The sequence below is a fragment of the Aythya marila genome, assembly GCF_965140915.1.
Source record: "Aythya marila genome assembly, chromosome: 4".
Classification (NCBI taxonomy): domain Eukaryota; kingdom Metazoa; phylum Chordata; class Aves; order Anseriformes; family Anatidae; genus Aythya; species Aythya marila.
Genome location: NC_139045.1, coordinates 52,660,460 through 52,678,479, shown reverse-complemented (window position 1 = coordinate 52,678,479; position 18,020 = coordinate 52,660,460). Strand labels below are relative to the sequence as shown.

Here is an 18,020-nt window from a genome sequence, read left to right as displayed (position 1 = left end):
TCTGTATGACATATCATTATTTTGTTTTTTACGGTTCCAACATTTTCTGTGTGAGTTGCCATGTAGGTCCTGGTAGTTATTCATAAACTAAGCTCATAGCTCCAGCTCAGGAGTTGCTTCCTTCTCATACAACCTTTTAAGCCCGTCCAAAGGAGGGAAAAACCCCAATCCGATACCTCGCCGCTGACACACGATCTGTCCCAACAACCAGCTAGAGGAAAACTGGGCAGAAAGCCTTTACGGAACAAGCAGCATTTCCCTTACCACCCCAGTCCCGCGATCCAACTGCAATGGGTTAGGAGGGCTCGTGCCTTCGCCGGAGCAGCCTTCCTCCCTAATCGCACGAGCTGCACGACCCGGTTATGGAGTTTGTGCATTGCTTTATTGGTCAGCCAGTGCTAGCCATGTAAATTCCTCGGGAGTCATTTGTTAAGGGCTCTCGGGCCGAGGCCGAGTGGGTGGGACAGAAGGGAAAGGGGATGTGAGCGCTGCCAGATGCCGAGAGCTCTCAACAGTGGCTTGAAAATTAATAGGAAACCATCTGAAACGAATGGATTTCGGGAGGGCTGGGCCAAACCTTGAGGGAAGAATAGGCAAAAGAAACTTCAACATTGTCGCGGGTGGGGTGAAGACTGGGGGGGGGGCATTTGAACAGAAAGATTTCATTCAAAATTCAAAACTTGCAGAAAAGGGAGTGAAACATGTACAAACAACTCCTTCCTAGCACAAGGCGTTGTGCAAATAGCTTGAGTTACTCACAACAGATAAGATAAGAGAAGGGCATATTTTGCTTGACGGCACAAAGTTTTCAGTAAAACCTTTTTCTTCGTGTGTGTCTGGAAAAATTATTTTAAGGCTGAACTCGGCCCATTTATGCTTGACGAGAAATGGTCTGTGGCTCCTGGAGCGAGAAGCTCGTGCTGAACGCCTGGCGGATGCTGCTTCAGCCGCAAACACGGAACTCAAATGTGTTTGCTTGGAAGAAAAAAGCCTGGTGCAGAAGCAAAGGCAAAGGGGTGGTAAAACATGATTCATGACAGCAGAAATGGTCTGTACATAACAACGGGACATTAGGCCCCAGAAGCACTTAGGCAAAGCAAACAACACACCTTCTCGAGCGGTCAAGAGGAGGAACCAAACCAAAACACGCTTGGGATGGTGGATTCGCCAGTCTGGCAAGCAGCAAGCATAACAGGCCGGCGGGAGCAGAGGGAGCAGGGCATGCCTTGGGAGCCGACCAAATCCGGGGAAAGGGTGGCCTGCAGGGAAGGCAAAAAGCAGGAGCACAGCACCGGCAGATCATGGCCCCACTCAGCTTGGCTCTAGAAAGGGCCTCCACCTGGGCTGTGCTGTTTCCCATCCCTTTCTTCTGTCTCTTTTTTTGCCCAAGTAAAGCTTGGTCCAAAGCTCCGGCAAAGAAGCACAGAGCCAGCAACATCAGGACATCCCTGCGTGGAAGAAGTGTCTTAACCTCTCAATGACACTACGTGAGGGATGGATTCTGTGGAGAAAGTGCTGTCAGCTTGTATTAGTCTGTTCTTGGTAATGATTTGTTCTTGTCCTTAAAGTGGCTTAATCTGGGCAGGCAAACTTGGAGATGCCCTTATACTACAGATTCAGACACTGGTCAATGGAGAAAAGGAATAGGGGATTCAGAGGCTGCAGAGAGAACAACTCAAAAAAATTAGAAGTCTCCAAGCTGAAGAGAGAAATTTGGAGGATGGCAAGGACTGGAAAAAGAAACTTCATCGTGGTGGCTGCCGGGAGTGAACAGAAAGAGTTTCTGCTCTACTCACACTGCAAATCCAAATGGTGATTGTGTGTAGCCTGCTCCAACTTTTTAGACTTGTTTATCCACAACACTGTGGCCACGGTGTGTTAGGCACTGCACAAACACACCTGCAGCCCAGATCCTGGACCCAAAACTCCTGCAGCCCAAACCTGGTTCATCTCGTTTATCTTCAGAATTCCTCTCTGCAAAGCTTAAATTGTTAGTCGTGAGAAGGCTGCAGAGAAGCAGGCGCTGCTCTGCAGGCAGGGAAGCCACATCATGGAAATACAGAGGTTTGCCCAAGACTGTAGAAAGAACCAGTCTCAAATCTGGGGTTAAAATCTAGGAGATTCTGCCAAAATCAGGCCCATCCTTCAATCTCACTTATCTATACAGGGAAGGGAGTATAAATGTTATTTAGCTGGTATAAACTCACAAAACTCCCACCAACCAGATTAATTAATATTTTAAATCAGAATCCTTCTCTTGACTTTGCATTTTTTTTCTGTTGGAAAACAAGCTAATCTTAACCTTTAACTGTAAGCGTTATGACATGAATCCTATCAGCTCACCTATCATGCACATATTTGAATGCACAGGGAAGAGTAGTCTGGTGTAAGCAGAATGAGAAAGCACTGCTGCTAGCAAGCTGATGAACTTGTGTGCAGTGTACTCATTTTTAGAAGGCTCTTCAGCATACCATGCGGATCAGGAACCCGTAGGGAGGCGGCTCAAACTCTTGGCTTTCATTTTGTACTTTCACTTTTAGCCCCAGCCTGTTGTTTGTTTCCAAGATATGCCCCATTATTGTTTAAAACAATGAACATCAGCAGATCAAGTTGTTGCATGACGTTCTGATGTGTTAGCATTCCCAATGGCAGGAATCAAAAATACATTATTTTGTCTTGCAGGCTGTGTTTTTAGAGGGAACCTAAGAAAGTTGGGCAGAATTCTGCAAGTTTTTTGTGTGTCCTCCAGTTTTCCCCGGCATTAGGCACCTACTTCCTGATTGGCTTCTTGCACAGTGCGTTACATAGTGATTATACAACTTTTCATGTCTCTTTATAAGGATGCTGGTATCATCCTAAAGAACAAGTCTTATGAAGAGCATCTGGGCAAGTTTAGCTTGGAGAAAAGAAGGCCTGGGGAGGCCTTATTGTACTTTACTCATAGAGTATCCCCAAGCTGCAGTAAGAATAGAAACACATCTTCTCTCCTGAGGTACAGCTTGACTGCAATCATGAAGTGTCACCCTCCACTACAATACTACCATAGATATGCAATTATTTCCTCTTTTTGATGATTGATAGCTAAGCAGGGGCCAAATCCCAAAAGATGTTTATGGGAACAGTGCAGAGATCTGTTTCCGTCCATGCTGGTTTCCCATAGATCTTCCATTTCCTCTTGTTCTTGCCTGCAGTGGGATTACACGTGAAAGGCCTTTCCTAAATAATTGTTCTGTTGAATACATTGAGAGAAAAGGCTGGATATTTGAAGAAAAAGTGAGATGCACTGGAATGTGCTAATGGGTATCAGCTAGGAACCTGCCCCCTGGTGCAGAAAAGGCTTTCAAGGAGATTGTAAGCTTCCTCTCACCTGTCCCTTCTAGAAACAGACACATGCTCTTGCTTCTGCTAATTATGTGGGCTCCACACAATGAAAACCTCTAAAAAAGCATTGTTAGTGCTTTCTGGGATTTTTCCAAAGATCAAACCCAAATGCTTTGGGACATCCAGAGGCTGATGGCAGGTGTATCATTTAGCTGGGGAGGGTCATTATCTGGATAAGAGCTAGTGTTTTTGATGAGCATGCTAGGAAACAGGCTGTCAGGAGGTATTCAGGTTGGCAGCATGGCATCCTGTGATGGTGCAGACGTGAGAAAATGAAAGGAGAAGGGAGCAGTGGGTTGGCTTTTATGGTCACATTTGGTCTTCAAAGACTACTGAGAGATTGTACTAGAATAAGAAGGGAATGTGCCAGCTAAAATATTTCACCAAAAGGACACATACATTTATGATTGACCTGCAAGGTCTCTGATTTCAAAAGTGTTTAGAGTTTATCAGTATATTTGCATATAAACCCCACCTCAGCCACGATACAGACACAAAAATTAGGATCTCATAATGTTAACACTGACAACTTTTTTTTTTCCCTTTTTCTTTTTTAATTTTCTTTCTTCTACTTCTCTTTTTAACAAAACCTTTTTGTGTTTGGTGAAACAGGTTCTCGCATGTTTGTAGAACCATTTTATTGCCTATTTGAATGTTTAAAGAGGCAACATCACTTTATTTAAATGAATAACATCCTATTTTACACCTGTTCTTATAAAATGTGAGCTAATACAGCACAGTTCTCAATTTCCTGACTTAAAGCTGGTGCAGACCAAAAATTGCTAAGACTATTCGGAGAAAGTACAGCCCCTTGTTTTGAGCACTAAAACTTTTTCTCTCTCTCTTTTTTTTTTTTTTTTTTTTCCCCCCTCTATGGATGGATAGTATGCAACGTATGATTAAAAAAATCTTAAAAAAGCTTTTACTATATGAGGTGTTCAGGCACCCAGGCAAGCACCCAAAACCAACAGTTTTCCAGGTTCTCTATGGCTGAAGCTGTCTCAGTGCGTAAGCCACGTCAGTGCTCTGGCCCTTATCTTGCCACATCACGGAGGATTCCCAGAAAACGCCCTCACAAAGGCAGACTCCCCTCCTGCCCTGCCAGCCCCAGCCACCTCCCATGCCCCTACCTGCAGAAGACAACGTCACAGCCCTGGAGGTGGAGTTCCACCAGGGGGAAAACTGGCTCTGATTTTAACTGGGAGCTTTTCCAGATCAAAACTGCAGTCCTGGAGGTGCTCCTAAATGCAGCGTCATCCCACACGAGCCTGCCAGGTTCACGGAGAGCAGCAGTCCTGCATCCTGCTGCTGCTGCGATAAGGTGCTGTGTGGGCACTGCAAGCTAGGGCTGGAGGTAGGGTTCCTCTAGGGACCTTCTGACCAGAGTCCTGCGGAGCTGTGCAGGTGGCCAAGGACACGGTGGGCTTTCACCTTCTGTGTTTTAATCTCAGGCTTCTCTGGTTCGTGGGCAGTCAGAGTTGCCCTGACAACCTTAACTGTCGCCATACAAAGTTTTTGTTTCATTTTAGCCAACCCTTTGCTGCCCTGCAATCTAAGTCAGCACAGAGGATCTCCTAGAGGGGAAGCTCAGTTTTTCAGTGCAAATTTCTGTGCTTTCATTTCAGCCTGAAAGCAAGCTTTAAGTTCCAAAGTTGAAGAAGATGGATACTGAATGAAACCATTGAGTGTAATGGGTTTTAATTAGGACATTAAAAAATAAAGAAGGACACCAGAAAAACCCAAAGAATTTTTATATAGACACAACCATTACATTTCTGTAGGATGTTTGCTTTCCAATTAATAAATACAGGTTGGGTTCTGGACAGACATATCTACAAGGGAGATTAATCTGATGGTTGCTTTTTGGTCCCTTGGTAAATAAAACATTCTAATTAGAGACGATTTAGCACTCCCTAGCCCGATGTGGCTGCTTAAGACCGATTTTTCGCACCACTTTTTCACAAATCTTGTTAACTGCCAAATTTAAGGTCCCACTCCACGCTCCCCACAGCCACCCCTTTGCACCCTTAGCTTATGCTGCCCCAAACATTATGCACCAGTGCTGGCCTGAAGCATTTGTCAGATTACTAGCATTGCACAAATTCAGGGAAAAACAAAGGAAAGTTTTCTTTAAATGCCTGATGAATCAGTTTTACTGATCGGCTCCTGCTCTGGGGAAGCTGATGAGATTTCACAGGAGGTAGACGAGGGCCTTTCTGCAGTACCAAGGAGCTCACTGAAACACCCAGTGAGATTAGTGGGTAGAACAGCAAGCTGCAACCTTTAAGAAGCTGCAGCGAGTGAATTTTAGTGCTGCAGGTCTCAAGAGGCTGAAGGTACTGGAGGACTTGAGGATGTAGGCACAGAGTGGTGGTGTCTGCTCCACAGTCACTGCAAGCCCATGGGAAGGAGGGGCAACCAGTGACCATATCCTGTGGTAGTGGGGGTGTCCAGCCAGCACAAGCCAACCATGTGCCAGCCAATTTGGGTGTCTGAGTGGTTCCCAGCACATAACATTCTCGCTCTTTCCCTTTGAGACCTTGCATCACAGGGTTTTGTGGTGCATGTTCAGAAGAGGCAGGATAAAGATAAAGACCTCCAAACTCTTACTGGCAGCAGGATGAAGGGAGGCTTCCAGACCCCAGGTATGAAAATGAGTGTGGTTAGCAGATGTAGGCACCATTTCCTCTCTTTCAGCAGTTGCTTTCCCCTGTACAGCTCACAGTGGATCATAGCAATATTTAGAGAAAGAGTTTTTCCTCCAGCTAACAGGTGTTGTCTTTGGTTAGGGCATACTCTTATCTATTTCAGTTCTCAACATCTTATTGAAAATAAGACATCACACACCACTTGGAAATCGTTTATAAAAAGAGGTAATCAGATAAGGAAACTGACAGTTCCCTTCAGGAAGACAAATTTATTTTTCTGTCTTCCAGTAACATGAAGGAAAAAATTTGATGAGAGAAGAAGACTGAACAAGCTGCAGGGGCGTATACAGCATCCATTAATTCCTGCCTTTTACATTGTGTTTTGCTACACATTCACAATTGACATGCCAGAGAATGCTGATTCATTGTCAGGATTACAAAATGTGGCTTTCTATGGATTAGGCAAAGTCTGTGCTGCCATCCGTAGTGAAGGCATCATTACTGAAGAAGTCTGAGTGTCAAGCAGATGAGCTTTCTACAAGGATATCACTGCCAGAATATCTGGGACTGGACTTCATATAGTAAAAAGCTGATGTGACAAGGTCCTGTTTAAAGCTAGTTTAGAGTTAAGGGATAATGACAGGCCCAGACACCTGTCCTCTGACATTAGGGCAGTGGGGAGGCTGAGAGGAGCATCCAGAGACAGAAGCATGGTCCCCCCTCCTGGCACCTCAGCCCGGTGCACTTTGTCCCCGTGGCCGAGTGGACGTGGGGACACACCCTCAGGAGCTCCTGCCTTGCCTCACCTCACCCCATCGCCCAGGCTCCTTCTGTCCACAGGTGGCCTCCTGCCTGCTCCCTCTCTAGGAGTACGGCTGCAAGCCTCCTTCAGCTTTTGTCTGCTTTTGTGGAGCTACATCAGAAACACCATTCCCAAGTTCATTCTGGTTTTAAGCAACACAAACAAAAGTGCTCTGCTGCCAAAATAAGACGAGCTTCCTCAGTGGAGGAAACAGGAGGGGCCCGATGCCCCTCTGTCAGCGTTTACTCCACCAAACCTGTTACATGCAGTCCTAGAGCCACCTCCATACAGAGCTCTTTCCGTGGCACAGAAAAACAAGTGTAACTCCTGCTATGAACTTTGCAACCCTGTGGTGAAACCACCCACCGTAACCAAACATGCTCAAACAGTAAAAGGGCACTTTCACCTCCATGGCTGCACCTGAGATGGGGCCCAACGCCTGCACGGGGCTTTCGGGCAGCAGTGGTGCCTCTGACAGCCAGACAGACCCCAGGTCACCTTGCCGGGTAGAGCTGCCCTAATTAAACTTGAAAACGCTCAAGGACAGTGTTAACGGTCAGCAGTCACAAAACCCCACAATACGGTGATTTTTTTTATGGGACCACACTTCTGCTATAAAACACTTTGCTCTCAAAGAAAGACCCGAGAGCATTGTTGACATAACTTTCCTCTACAGATATTTGACAAGATAAAACAGGCAAAGTGCCTGTGGTTTCAAGGCCAATAATAGCTGAAGTGTTTAAGAATGAGAAGAATGGTCTGAAAGGTGCAATTATTAAATCCATTAGTTAAATCACTCCTTCCCTTCATTGCTTAAGAAAATGTTTCTACTATGACCTAGAATGTGCTGCTCTTGTGCCACTCACAAAATTTAAGCTTGAGGCATGCCTCGTCCAGGGCACACCGAATCCCCACATTTCCTATCTCCTGTGGGAAGTCTGTGTTTTTAAGAGGACATTTCCAAACTGGCAATAACCAAACCCTTGAGGTTAGACTCAGAAGCTGCATGAGAAGGTCATTAGACAGGAATCATCCCTTCCTTTGTTTCAAGGAGGGGGTAGAGGCACAAAATGGACTCTACATCTACTCCCTCAGCTCTGCCCTGTTTGATGTCCCATAGTTCTCTGCAGGGCAGGTGCCTGTAGGCCCTGACCCATTCCCACATCCCTCCTGAGCCTCTACCCAGCCTCCTGGGGCACTGCCTATAGAGCTGGCTTTGGGACCAGGCAATTACTCACATCTTTTAATTGCCCATGTGCTTCTTGGTGGTGTTTTAGGCCCAAACAACCTGCACTGTCCTGACCACAGTCTCAAAGAGCATGGGCTAGGGGCTGCCAGATGTTGTGGGCAAATCCAGCTTGGTTTTTGGGGAAGGAGAAGACTTCATATAAAATACTGTGTGCTGTGCTGACTTTGGGTCCAGGGAAGAGAGCCTGGTATGCTTTATTCATTAATAGAGGTGTAACCAATGGGAACTACTGTCCTCAGTTGATGGGCATAAATAATGTTCACCACGCATCTGAGACCTTAGCTGTTTTCAAGGAAGCATTTACAATTAAACAGGAAATTGCAGTTAACCAGGTGACAGATGACCATAATACAGTGAGATACTCCCTTTTCTTGGGAGGAAAAAAAAAAAAAAAAAAAGCTAAATTTTTCTCAGGAACAAAAATATCAGCGACTCTTTACCCCTCACCCTTCTCAAAAACATGCAATGTAATTTTTTTACAGAAATGCATTTAATTGGTGAAAATACACATAGGTGCATTTTAAAGGCAAACGTTACCAAATATCTAGAGAAAGAGATGCTTCAGAGCAGTAAATTGGTTGAAATCTGATTTTTCTATGGGTGCATGCTATCTTCAGAGCACCACTGGAGGTAAGCAGAGACCTGCATTTGAAGGTGCTTCCCTTCCTGCTTTGTTACTGGAGATTTTTCCTAAAGAAAAAGGAAGGCATTTTTGTGCAGACTGTCTCAGTCTTACTCAGATTCGATGGCATGATTTAGCACATAATTTGTGAGTGTGGACACGTTGTCTAGTACACAGATTAACATAGCAGCAAGCAGGTTGTCACCCATGTGCCACCTATCCAAATACTTAGACTTCCATGTCACGCCTGAGGTCTGAATACCTCTCGTATATATTAAAATAAGTTTTAAAAAAAAACTATTTTCTATCTGTAGAAGAAATTACTTGCATAGTTGAGGAGTGAATGTGAAAAGCTGGTTGAATTTTTGTTGGTGGAAATTTTGTTAATATGAATTAAACCAATTCATTTGTAGAATCACAAAATCATTTAGGTTCGAAAAGACCTCTAAGACTACCATTAAACCATGTCCCTAAGCACCATATCTAGGCATGCTTTGACATGAATGTTACATCAAGGATTTAATTTTAATTGAATTTAATTTCTTACATGTTTCATGGTATGAAACTGGTGGCATGTACAAGACAGGGCATACCAGAAAGTACAGATAAAGTGATCAGGTGGTAAGGTTCCTTTGTTTTGATCATTGACCTTTGTAAATTCAAGCAAAATTTTACCCAGAGGATGTGCCACAAGAACAATGAAGAGAAGTAAGGTTATACTGGGGCTTGTGACTGCTTTTGCGTCATTATAATGGACATTCTTTGGAAATTCTCAGTTATTTTGGGAACAATTATTATTAAAAATGAAACCTAAGTGGATTAAAATTGCCTTGCATGTAATTTCCTAAGTACATTGATGATGCCAACAAAGCAAAAGTCATTTCCTTATGCAATCATTGAGGTACGTCATTTCAGACAGGAAAAAAGCGTACAATTTTGTATTCACACATTTATTTCTGAAAAGACCATTTTATACACATGAAAAGGTTACTTTGGTCTGCTATTGAAATCCTTAGAAGATTAAACGTAATATTCAATATTCAACATAATATGCAGTCACACAGTGTGATGGTTGCTACGTGGGCCATGGACCACTTGCAACCTGGAGCAAGGATAGAGTTAATGCTCCTACTTGTGTGAGGAAGAGGAGGACAGATGGTGGCTGGGGAGACACTCAGGGCTTGGACATGGCCCCTGAGAGCTACCACAGATGCTGGCTGGTGTGTGCTCCGACTCAGCATGTGCCCACTTCATGGGAAGAGGCAAGCCTGACAACATGTTGGCTCTGGATGTGATTCATTTCCCTATGCTTCAGCAACAGCATAACTGCAGTGCCTCCTGAAGCTGGAGGGTTGTAAATTTTAGACAAGTGAAGGAAATTATCCATCGTGGATCTTACTGCGACCACATACAACCAAGGGCAGGAACCTCTAAGTGATTGTCAGTTTCTAACAAAGATACTCAGTTGTACTCAGAGCATAGTCAGCTTCAAGAAAGAAAAGACCTTCATGTCTAAGGTGTAAGGCTGTCTGGTGAGGTCTTCTTAGGTCAACCATGGTGGGGTCTTCTTAGGTCACAGAAACAACAGAAATCATGCTTTGAAATGCTCTTCTAGTGAAATTATCAGGAGAACCTAAATCAATGCAAACCCTAAATGACAACCTGAGCTGATTAAGGGGCACTTTACAAAAGGTCCCTCCCTGGGTACACTATGATCATGTTTCACCAAGAGCAACCAGCTTCTCCTCCTACCCCAGCTGGCCAAAGGTCAGCATGTTGAAGGGAGCAAAGTCCAGCAGTAACTCATGGTGAAATGTCTAAAGCCACTCCAGATTACCACAGGCAGTCCAGAAGTAGAGCTTCTGTGAAACTCAAAGTTCACAGATGTAAACTACTTTGGACATTTAAGTTTGGAAGGGGAGGGAATGCATTTCTGCACAGTATTTGTCACTGTGACAGAGCAAATAGGTAATGAATAGACCTCGTTGTCTTTGCCTAGGAGTTGATTTCCCTGTTTGCATACAATTCCCAGGTCCTGCACACTTTTCCTGTTTGTGACGAACACTTGGTGCTCTCATCCTGGTTTCCTAAAAAAAAACGTGGTGTATGAAACCGTGCCATGGTGGCCAGCCCCATTCTACTCATTCATAACTTCTGAGCCTGCTGGCCAGCTTCAGGAAAACCAGGGCTGAATGAGAGAAATGGAATTTGTTTCTGCCTGAGGGTGAGGTGGTTATAGCCAGGCTTTTCCCTGCCCCAAGAAGCAGTGTTTGGCAGGGCTGAATGACCTGTGGCTGAGTGCATGTGCGCCCCAAACAGCCCCCAAACCTGCTCAGCCCAAAAGGAAGGGGGTGCAGAAAGGAGCAAGGGAGAAATACAAAGGTTGGAGCTGGAATTGCTCTGCATTCCTACAGTGGCACTGCAGAGAACCAGGCTTAATAAGTTCTGTTACTCATAGATCATCCGGTTATAATGATGTTAAATCCTCCAGTCCATGTCTGTCAAATTCACACTGAGATAAGTAGGAGCTAAGCATGATCAAGAGCCTTTGAAAACTGTGTAAGTGCCTAGGTATTGGCCTCGGGAGGTCTGACTTTAAATACCCATACCTTAAAATGACAACATATCAAAAAAACAAAAGTTCAGTCTTTCAGACACAAACTTTAATTGTTACATTGCTCAACTAGCAGGAACCTTAACAACAAAATTATGAAAAAAAAAAAAAGAAAAAAAAAAGTACGCAGTTACATTCTAACCCTGAGTAAAAATCAAATTTCCAAGGCTATGCTACATTTTCATTTTGTTAAGCATGTAACTTATTTTTAAATTAACACAGACTCTAGAAAGGGTCCTTCTTGCTCCAAAACCACTAAATTTAAGCTTTCTTAAGTATGCTACAGATACAAATGCAAAGTTACTGGGATGTCACAGAAGTAATGAAAACATCTAATGGTATGTCTTACAGCAGAGAGGTAAAATATTGGATTATTGCACTCATGAAAAGGAGAGATGTGTTTGGAAAACCCTACCTGCTGCTTTTCCTTTTTTCAGTTCATTAGCAGAATTATTGGCTGCAGAGAGAGCTCCTTTCCTTCCTTCCCTCCTTTCCTAGAAAGAGGGCAATGCACAGAAGGAACATAATGGTTGAAAGATAAATTGTTTTTCTCTTATTTTTCTCATCTTTCAGTTGCTCTTTATAACAATGGTTAATTTTGAGGCAATAATTGCAAAGGAGACATATTCAGAAAGAGCTGACCTAATAAAAACAGGCAACCAACACCTAAGACAGGTAGAAATCTAAAGAGTTAAAATCTCCTTTAATAAGGATGTATAAGGGAACAATCTCACTAGTTGTCTACCTGGTGGTTTGGAAACCCCTGAAAGCCAATGTACAGCACACTATTGTGTGCTTATTTCTGCAAAGGGAAAAGACAGATTATTTATTACCCCATTATTGGGCTTTGTTTCTGATGTTCTTACTCTCAAAAGCAGCAAAAGCCCCAAAACAATGTATTGTTTAATACCAAACAATGTTCTTGTTTTTCATCAGAACAGGGAAGGCAACAGTTGCTCAACTTTACAGCCAGAATGAATATAACAATAAATTTAGACTGGGCTTATCAAAGAGAATAAGGAACTGCAAGAAAGCAGGGAAAATCTGTAATAGCAGCAGGGAGAACCTATCACTACCTGGCAAGAGAGTCCCTAAATGCCTGTCAAGCTGGGAATGCAATGTTTTACCACCCCTGGTGTGAGTTCCTAGCTTGGAAAGAGGCACCCACGGCTGGAGATAAGGCTGGGGGAAGATGAATATGTTGCGTTTAGGTGGCAGAAGTGCATGCAAGAGTCCCATGACAAATGCTGCTGCTGGGGGTCTCACGTCTCAGGTTGGCTCTGTCCTCCTGGCTGCTGTGGAGTGGTTCTCTTGGTTTGGCCCAGAGATTACAGCCTAGACATGAATGTTTAATTGCAATTGTGATTCCTTCTGAACACTTTTGTTTCTAATCATGCGTGCTTTCCACTGAAACTATGTTTTGTTTTTAAAAAAATATCTCAACCAGCCATAACATAACCCCCTCCTTAGCTCTTGTCTCTTGTGGAGGAGCTGCACTGTGGATACTCCCTTCTGAAGGAGCATCATGTTTCGGGGAGTAGAGTACAGTGTGGGTCACGCTGTGCCCTTATGGAGTGAAGCACTGGAAAAGTAAGTAGCTTGTGGCTGTCCAAGAGCTCCTCCACCCCTAGCAGGAGGCTCAAGCCAGTTACACCCAGTGAAGCTTGCAGCAGGACTGATGTTTCACCAACCAGTGGAGGAAGGGCTGGATGCTACCTGTGCTGCACCTCCCTTTGGCCTGGAGAAGGGACACAGAGGAAGGCACATGTCCTTTCCATTGCCCCTGCTGAGGAAATGCTCTGCCTGCTTTGGTCCCTGGAGCAGCTCAGGGCAGTGCTGGGTGCACATCTGCACCGTGCAACAGCTTGCTTCCCCAAGTTATGCTCTGTCCTGGTCTGCTGAGCATCCACATCATATAAATGTCTGCTTTTAGGTCCTTGTTTGGACAGAGCCACCAGTTCTTCCTGAAACAAAGCCCAGACATGGTTCCATCGATGGACAAAACAGACCAGGCTGTGCTGCATGTGCTTGCCTGGACTGATGCAGCACGGCCTTCCCAGAGGATCCCTGCACCCACCAGAGCGAAAACTGCTGGTTATAAAAGATTCTCCAAACACAAATGATGATCAGTAGGATAAATAAATAAATTTTGAGATAGAATGTGCAAGCCACAAATGTTCATCTGTTGTATCTCAGAAGATTTGTGTGATTCTACTGAAACCTGCCTCCAGCTCAGCTGAGGAAAAGCTCGTTTTCCTTCTGGTTGCTTAGAAGTGAAGTAGTTATCTGAAATTCAGGCATATGGCTATAAGGTTATTTCACTTATAAACGCAGAGAAACTTGCACCTAACTATCCATCACTTGGTGTGATGTTCCCACGCACACACACTGTGCTCAAGGTAGCGCTGCCAAGCCAAGCACCCAGAGGATGGTTTGTCCTTTGGTACAGTGCCCCACCTTGCCCTGCCACTCCTGCTGAAAACCAACCCTGCAAAACCAAGAAACATACTGCAAAAATGCACGCGCGCGCGCGCGCGCACACACACACACACACACACACACACACACACATCTCACAGCACAGCCTGCTGCTGAGAGCGTCAAAGCACTGAACACCACGAATGAAATACTGTGCTATTACATCCAGCTTGTACAGAAAAACATCCTGCTGCTAGCAGGTGAATGGGAAAGTCGTATTTCACAGCCAGGCATAAGGAGGGGGTTCTGCAGGCTGTGCAGAAGAAATGGGCTATTTTTACAAATGCTCTGGAGTAGGAAGGAGAGAGCCATCTAACAAGCACGACAGCACAGCTGTGTTTGTGGGAACCTGGTCCCATCACCCAGCAAATACCTGGCTCGCAGATTTTGGGTGCAGTTAATGATTGAACATCTTGGCCCCAGCAAGAAACTGGAACACCCTGAGGAAAGATTTTGGCAGGGGCATATTAATAAGTGTCCTGTTACCTGGTCATGCGTTTTACACGTGGGGTGCTATGTTAATTGCCATCTAATGACCTGAGAAACTGCAGAGGTTGGAATGCTTCCTCTTCAGCACCAACCCATCCAACATGGGTAGTGTTTGTGCATCCTGATGTGTCCCCCCTCACAAATGGAAGGGACACGGGTACAGAGCCCCCCCTGCACTCCCAGGCCTCTGCTGCTCATATTCTCTTCTAGGCCCATGGAAGGGGCCACATCTTCCTGCTGTTTGGGTCTGCTCCTTTCCACATGAGCAGCAAAGGAATAAATGATGAATAGGGCACGAATCAGAAATAAATCCTGTTTGAAAGCTGACTTGAACAGATGCTCCAGACTGGTACATTCATTCTGGTGATGGTTTTCTTTAAAAAAAACTCCCAGCTTCTTTACCCAACCCCACATTAATTTTCTTATAAATAAATAAATAAATAAATAAAATGACCCTATTAATCTCTTGCTGACAGGAAATTTATAATCTCTGTAAGTTAGCTTTTTGACTAAAAACTGCTACTCCCAAATATTGGTGTAAGCAAGTAAGAAAATTAATTGCACATAAAAATACCACAATATAACGCTCACCTGATGCCTCAAAAAATGCCCTCATAGCTAAAATATTTAACATTTATAAAGTTGCTCTACTAAAAAAGTAGCTTTTTTAAAAATATTTTTTGATCAGGGGCAAGTTAGATCTGGAATAGCCATATGCCAGTTGCTGAACTATGTGCAAAGGCTCCTCTGTCGGGAACTGCCATAATCTCTGATATCAGAACTCCACCTGCAGATATTGGAGTATGGAGCATTAACTCTTGCCGAATCAAGGTGGTCCGCTGGGTTAAAGGGGAGAAGCACAGGGAAGTTGCCCTCACTGGCTTACTTGCAAATCTGTTTGTCGTATCACTGCAGATGCCCCTCCTCCCTTACGCAAACTTGTCGATCTTGCATGGTGATGGTCTGAAGGACACAGACCAGAGATTTTTTCAGTTTTTTACTTCCTTTAAAAAAGATGTGCCTGCTCTTTTAACATAGGAACTATTCTGTGAACTAGAAAATCCATTTCTTTTAAATGACTTGGACTTCAGTCACAAAAACACAATATTAACTACAAGTAATTTACCTAATTACAACTCTGGAAAACCCAAGTATAATCAAAATAGAAAACTCCCTTGAACCAGATTGGGCAAGCAGAAAAAGAAAAGAGAAGACACAGATCCTATCTCTCATAAGCTGGCATGTTAGCACAATTCCACTCCCAAAACACCATCAAATTTTGACTTCCTAAAACACTGTCAAAATTTGAGTTCTGCAAAAGAGTATATTCAAGAAGAAAACTACCAGGCCTCAAAGTTCATCTCTATGACAAACTTACATGCCAGTTAATAACTTGCCAAGCAGAGCAACCATGGACTCTGGACGCAAAGGCCAGTGAAGCTGCTGGAGATCTGCACCAAGCCCCCTCCATTCATCGGGAAGGACTTCAGGAAGGCTGGCTGCCTCCACGAGGGAAGAAAAGGAAGAGCTATTGAAAGCACAAGTTTGCCAGTTTTGCTAACGGCCACTAGAAATTCTAAGATTTGACTGAGAAACATAATTCTGTGTACATCTTTCAAGAGATTTTTTTCTTACTGTCTTCTTTTTAACCTAGTTCTTCTTTGGAGGTCTCTTCCAACCTATATGATTCTGTGATTCAGGTTTTCATAAAACAAATCTTCAACTAGACTACCAAGCCAGCAAAGCCTCTAAGCAAGTAAAAACAGCTTATATCACATTTATATTAACATGATCACAATGTGTTTAAAATTATAAATGTGCTGGCTGGTGTGGACCCTATATGCCTCTCCCCAAACACAGACAAAGATCCCGGTAACCTCCCTGTCATTACAACTAATACACAGGAGAGCTTTCATTGTGCTTTCACACTGACTTGAAGACACTCCCAAGTAATTCAAGGATTTCTTTATTGAAACTTCCTTGTATGAAATGCAAATGAAGAGCAGAGCTGGGACCACAGCGTTAAACGGACATACACTGAAACACATTTTTTTTCCCCTTAACCGGATTTAATTTCCGTTCCTTCCCTCTATTCTTCCATAAGGCAGACGTGTCATTAATTTAAAAACAAAGCTCTCTATGTATCCTGCTTCTGCTTGTGAAAGGCTGCTCACTCTTTTTTGTTTCTTTCTTTCTTTAAGTGACTAAAAAGAAACAGATTCTTCATTTAAAAAAGTCCTTTACATCTGTGCAGAAAGCAGTCAGTTTGCATGCCTTGTTTGCAAGCATGTACACTCCTCCAGTTAGTGACAGTCATTGTATTTGTATACAACATCATCATTAATTCGCCAGCAATTTAAATCAAAATATTCTGCAGCAGAAAACAGATTACTACCAAAAGAGCTGCACTGTATTATGGAGCTGTTCATGACTCTGGTCTTGAAATGGGCTATCTGTACTTATGGTGGTAGTAGGGAATCACAGGGATGTTTTTTATAATAAATCCTTCTGTTCAGACTTGTAAAATAGTTGTATGCACTCCCTACACTGGAAAGGAGAATAATAATTCCCAGTTAGGTATATTATCTTTTTTTAAAATTTGTTCTGTTAATCAAAATGTTATATTCCCAGCAGAAAGCAACTGATGACATTTCTTTGCAATTCACACATACAACACCAAGTCTTTGTTCTCTGTGACTTTATCCATTGACTTTCTTTTAATAGTTTCTTTTAGATTTTAGATTTTTGGTTCAGAAAAGTGTTGCACTTCTTTAAATGACCATTGGGTTCACTTCTAAAGTTTGATAGCCATGGTCACATCTCTCCTCACTTCTCCATTCTGAACAGAAAAGATCGAGGCCGGGAGCTCCCACTGCTGACGTCCCACTTCACAGTGCATCCTGTCCTCTCATGCACCTTCATGGACAGAGACAACAGCCTTCCTGAGAGGAGGATGGGAAAGCAACTGTATGGTGCAAAATGGAGCAGGAGGCACTTTGCAGATTTTAATTGAGGGTGAAAGCTCTCTTTGGGGTGTAATAAACCTCCAACACAGGCAGCCCCTCCAACTTCCAGACCTCCTCTCTACCTACTCCCCTCCACCTGTGCTGATGGTGCCCACCCACGGCATTGCACAGTTTCAAAGAGTCTCCTTTCTTAGGGACTTACACCCAACGGCTGATGCAGAGCTAAGCTTTATGCTTCAAGACTTGCTAGCAAGAAGTTTTAAGTAAAAATGAAGTAGTGGTAATACCTCCAGTAACCTCTGCTCCACCTACTGTCCTCCACCCATGGTGATGGTACCCACCACCAAGTCAAACAAGCTTTCCAAGCAGCAATTGCAGGCATTCATACTACATTTTCATGTAGCTGTGGTGTCTGAAGAGAGATAGAGAGGTTCTTAGACACATCCTATCACTTTCTGGTACTGCAGCCTGTTTTCTCCTGTCATCATTCATAGAATCGTGGAATCACAGAATGGTTTGGGTTGGAAGGAATCTTAAAGACCATCTAATTCCAACCCCCTGCTATAGGCAGGGACACCTCCCACTACACCAGGTTGCTTAAAGCCCCATCCAGCCTGGCCTTGAACACTTCCAGGAACGGGGCGTCCACAGCTTCTCTGGGCAACCTGTGCCAGTGCCTCACCACCCTCATAGCAAAGAATTTCCTCCATATATCTAATCTGTATCTACCCTCTTTTAGATTAAAACCATTACCCCTTGCCCTATCATTAC

At 43.8% G+C, this 18,020-nt stretch overlaps 1 protein-coding gene across 9 annotated transcripts in view; it reads right to left on the bottom strand.

The window, feature by feature from the left end:
• RBM47 (RNA binding motif protein 47) overlaps window positions 1-18,020 on the bottom strand; it is a 75,849-nt gene that overhangs the window by 19,547 nt on the left and 38,282 nt on the right. For 2 of the 9 annotated variants that reach the window (XM_082759895.1, XM_082759896.1), the window contains exon 1: window positions 265-394. The exons of 6 other annotated variants lie outside the window; for them this stretch is intronic. In XM_082759895.1, coding sequence (XP_082616021.1) covers window positions 265-377 — 113 coding nt within the window. In that variant the 5' untranslated portion in view covers window positions 378-394. Of the gene's footprint in view, window positions 1-264; window positions 395-1,109; window positions 1,133-18,020 lie in introns of those variants that run through there. One more of the 9 variants, XM_082759903.1, reaches the window with a different exon arrangement.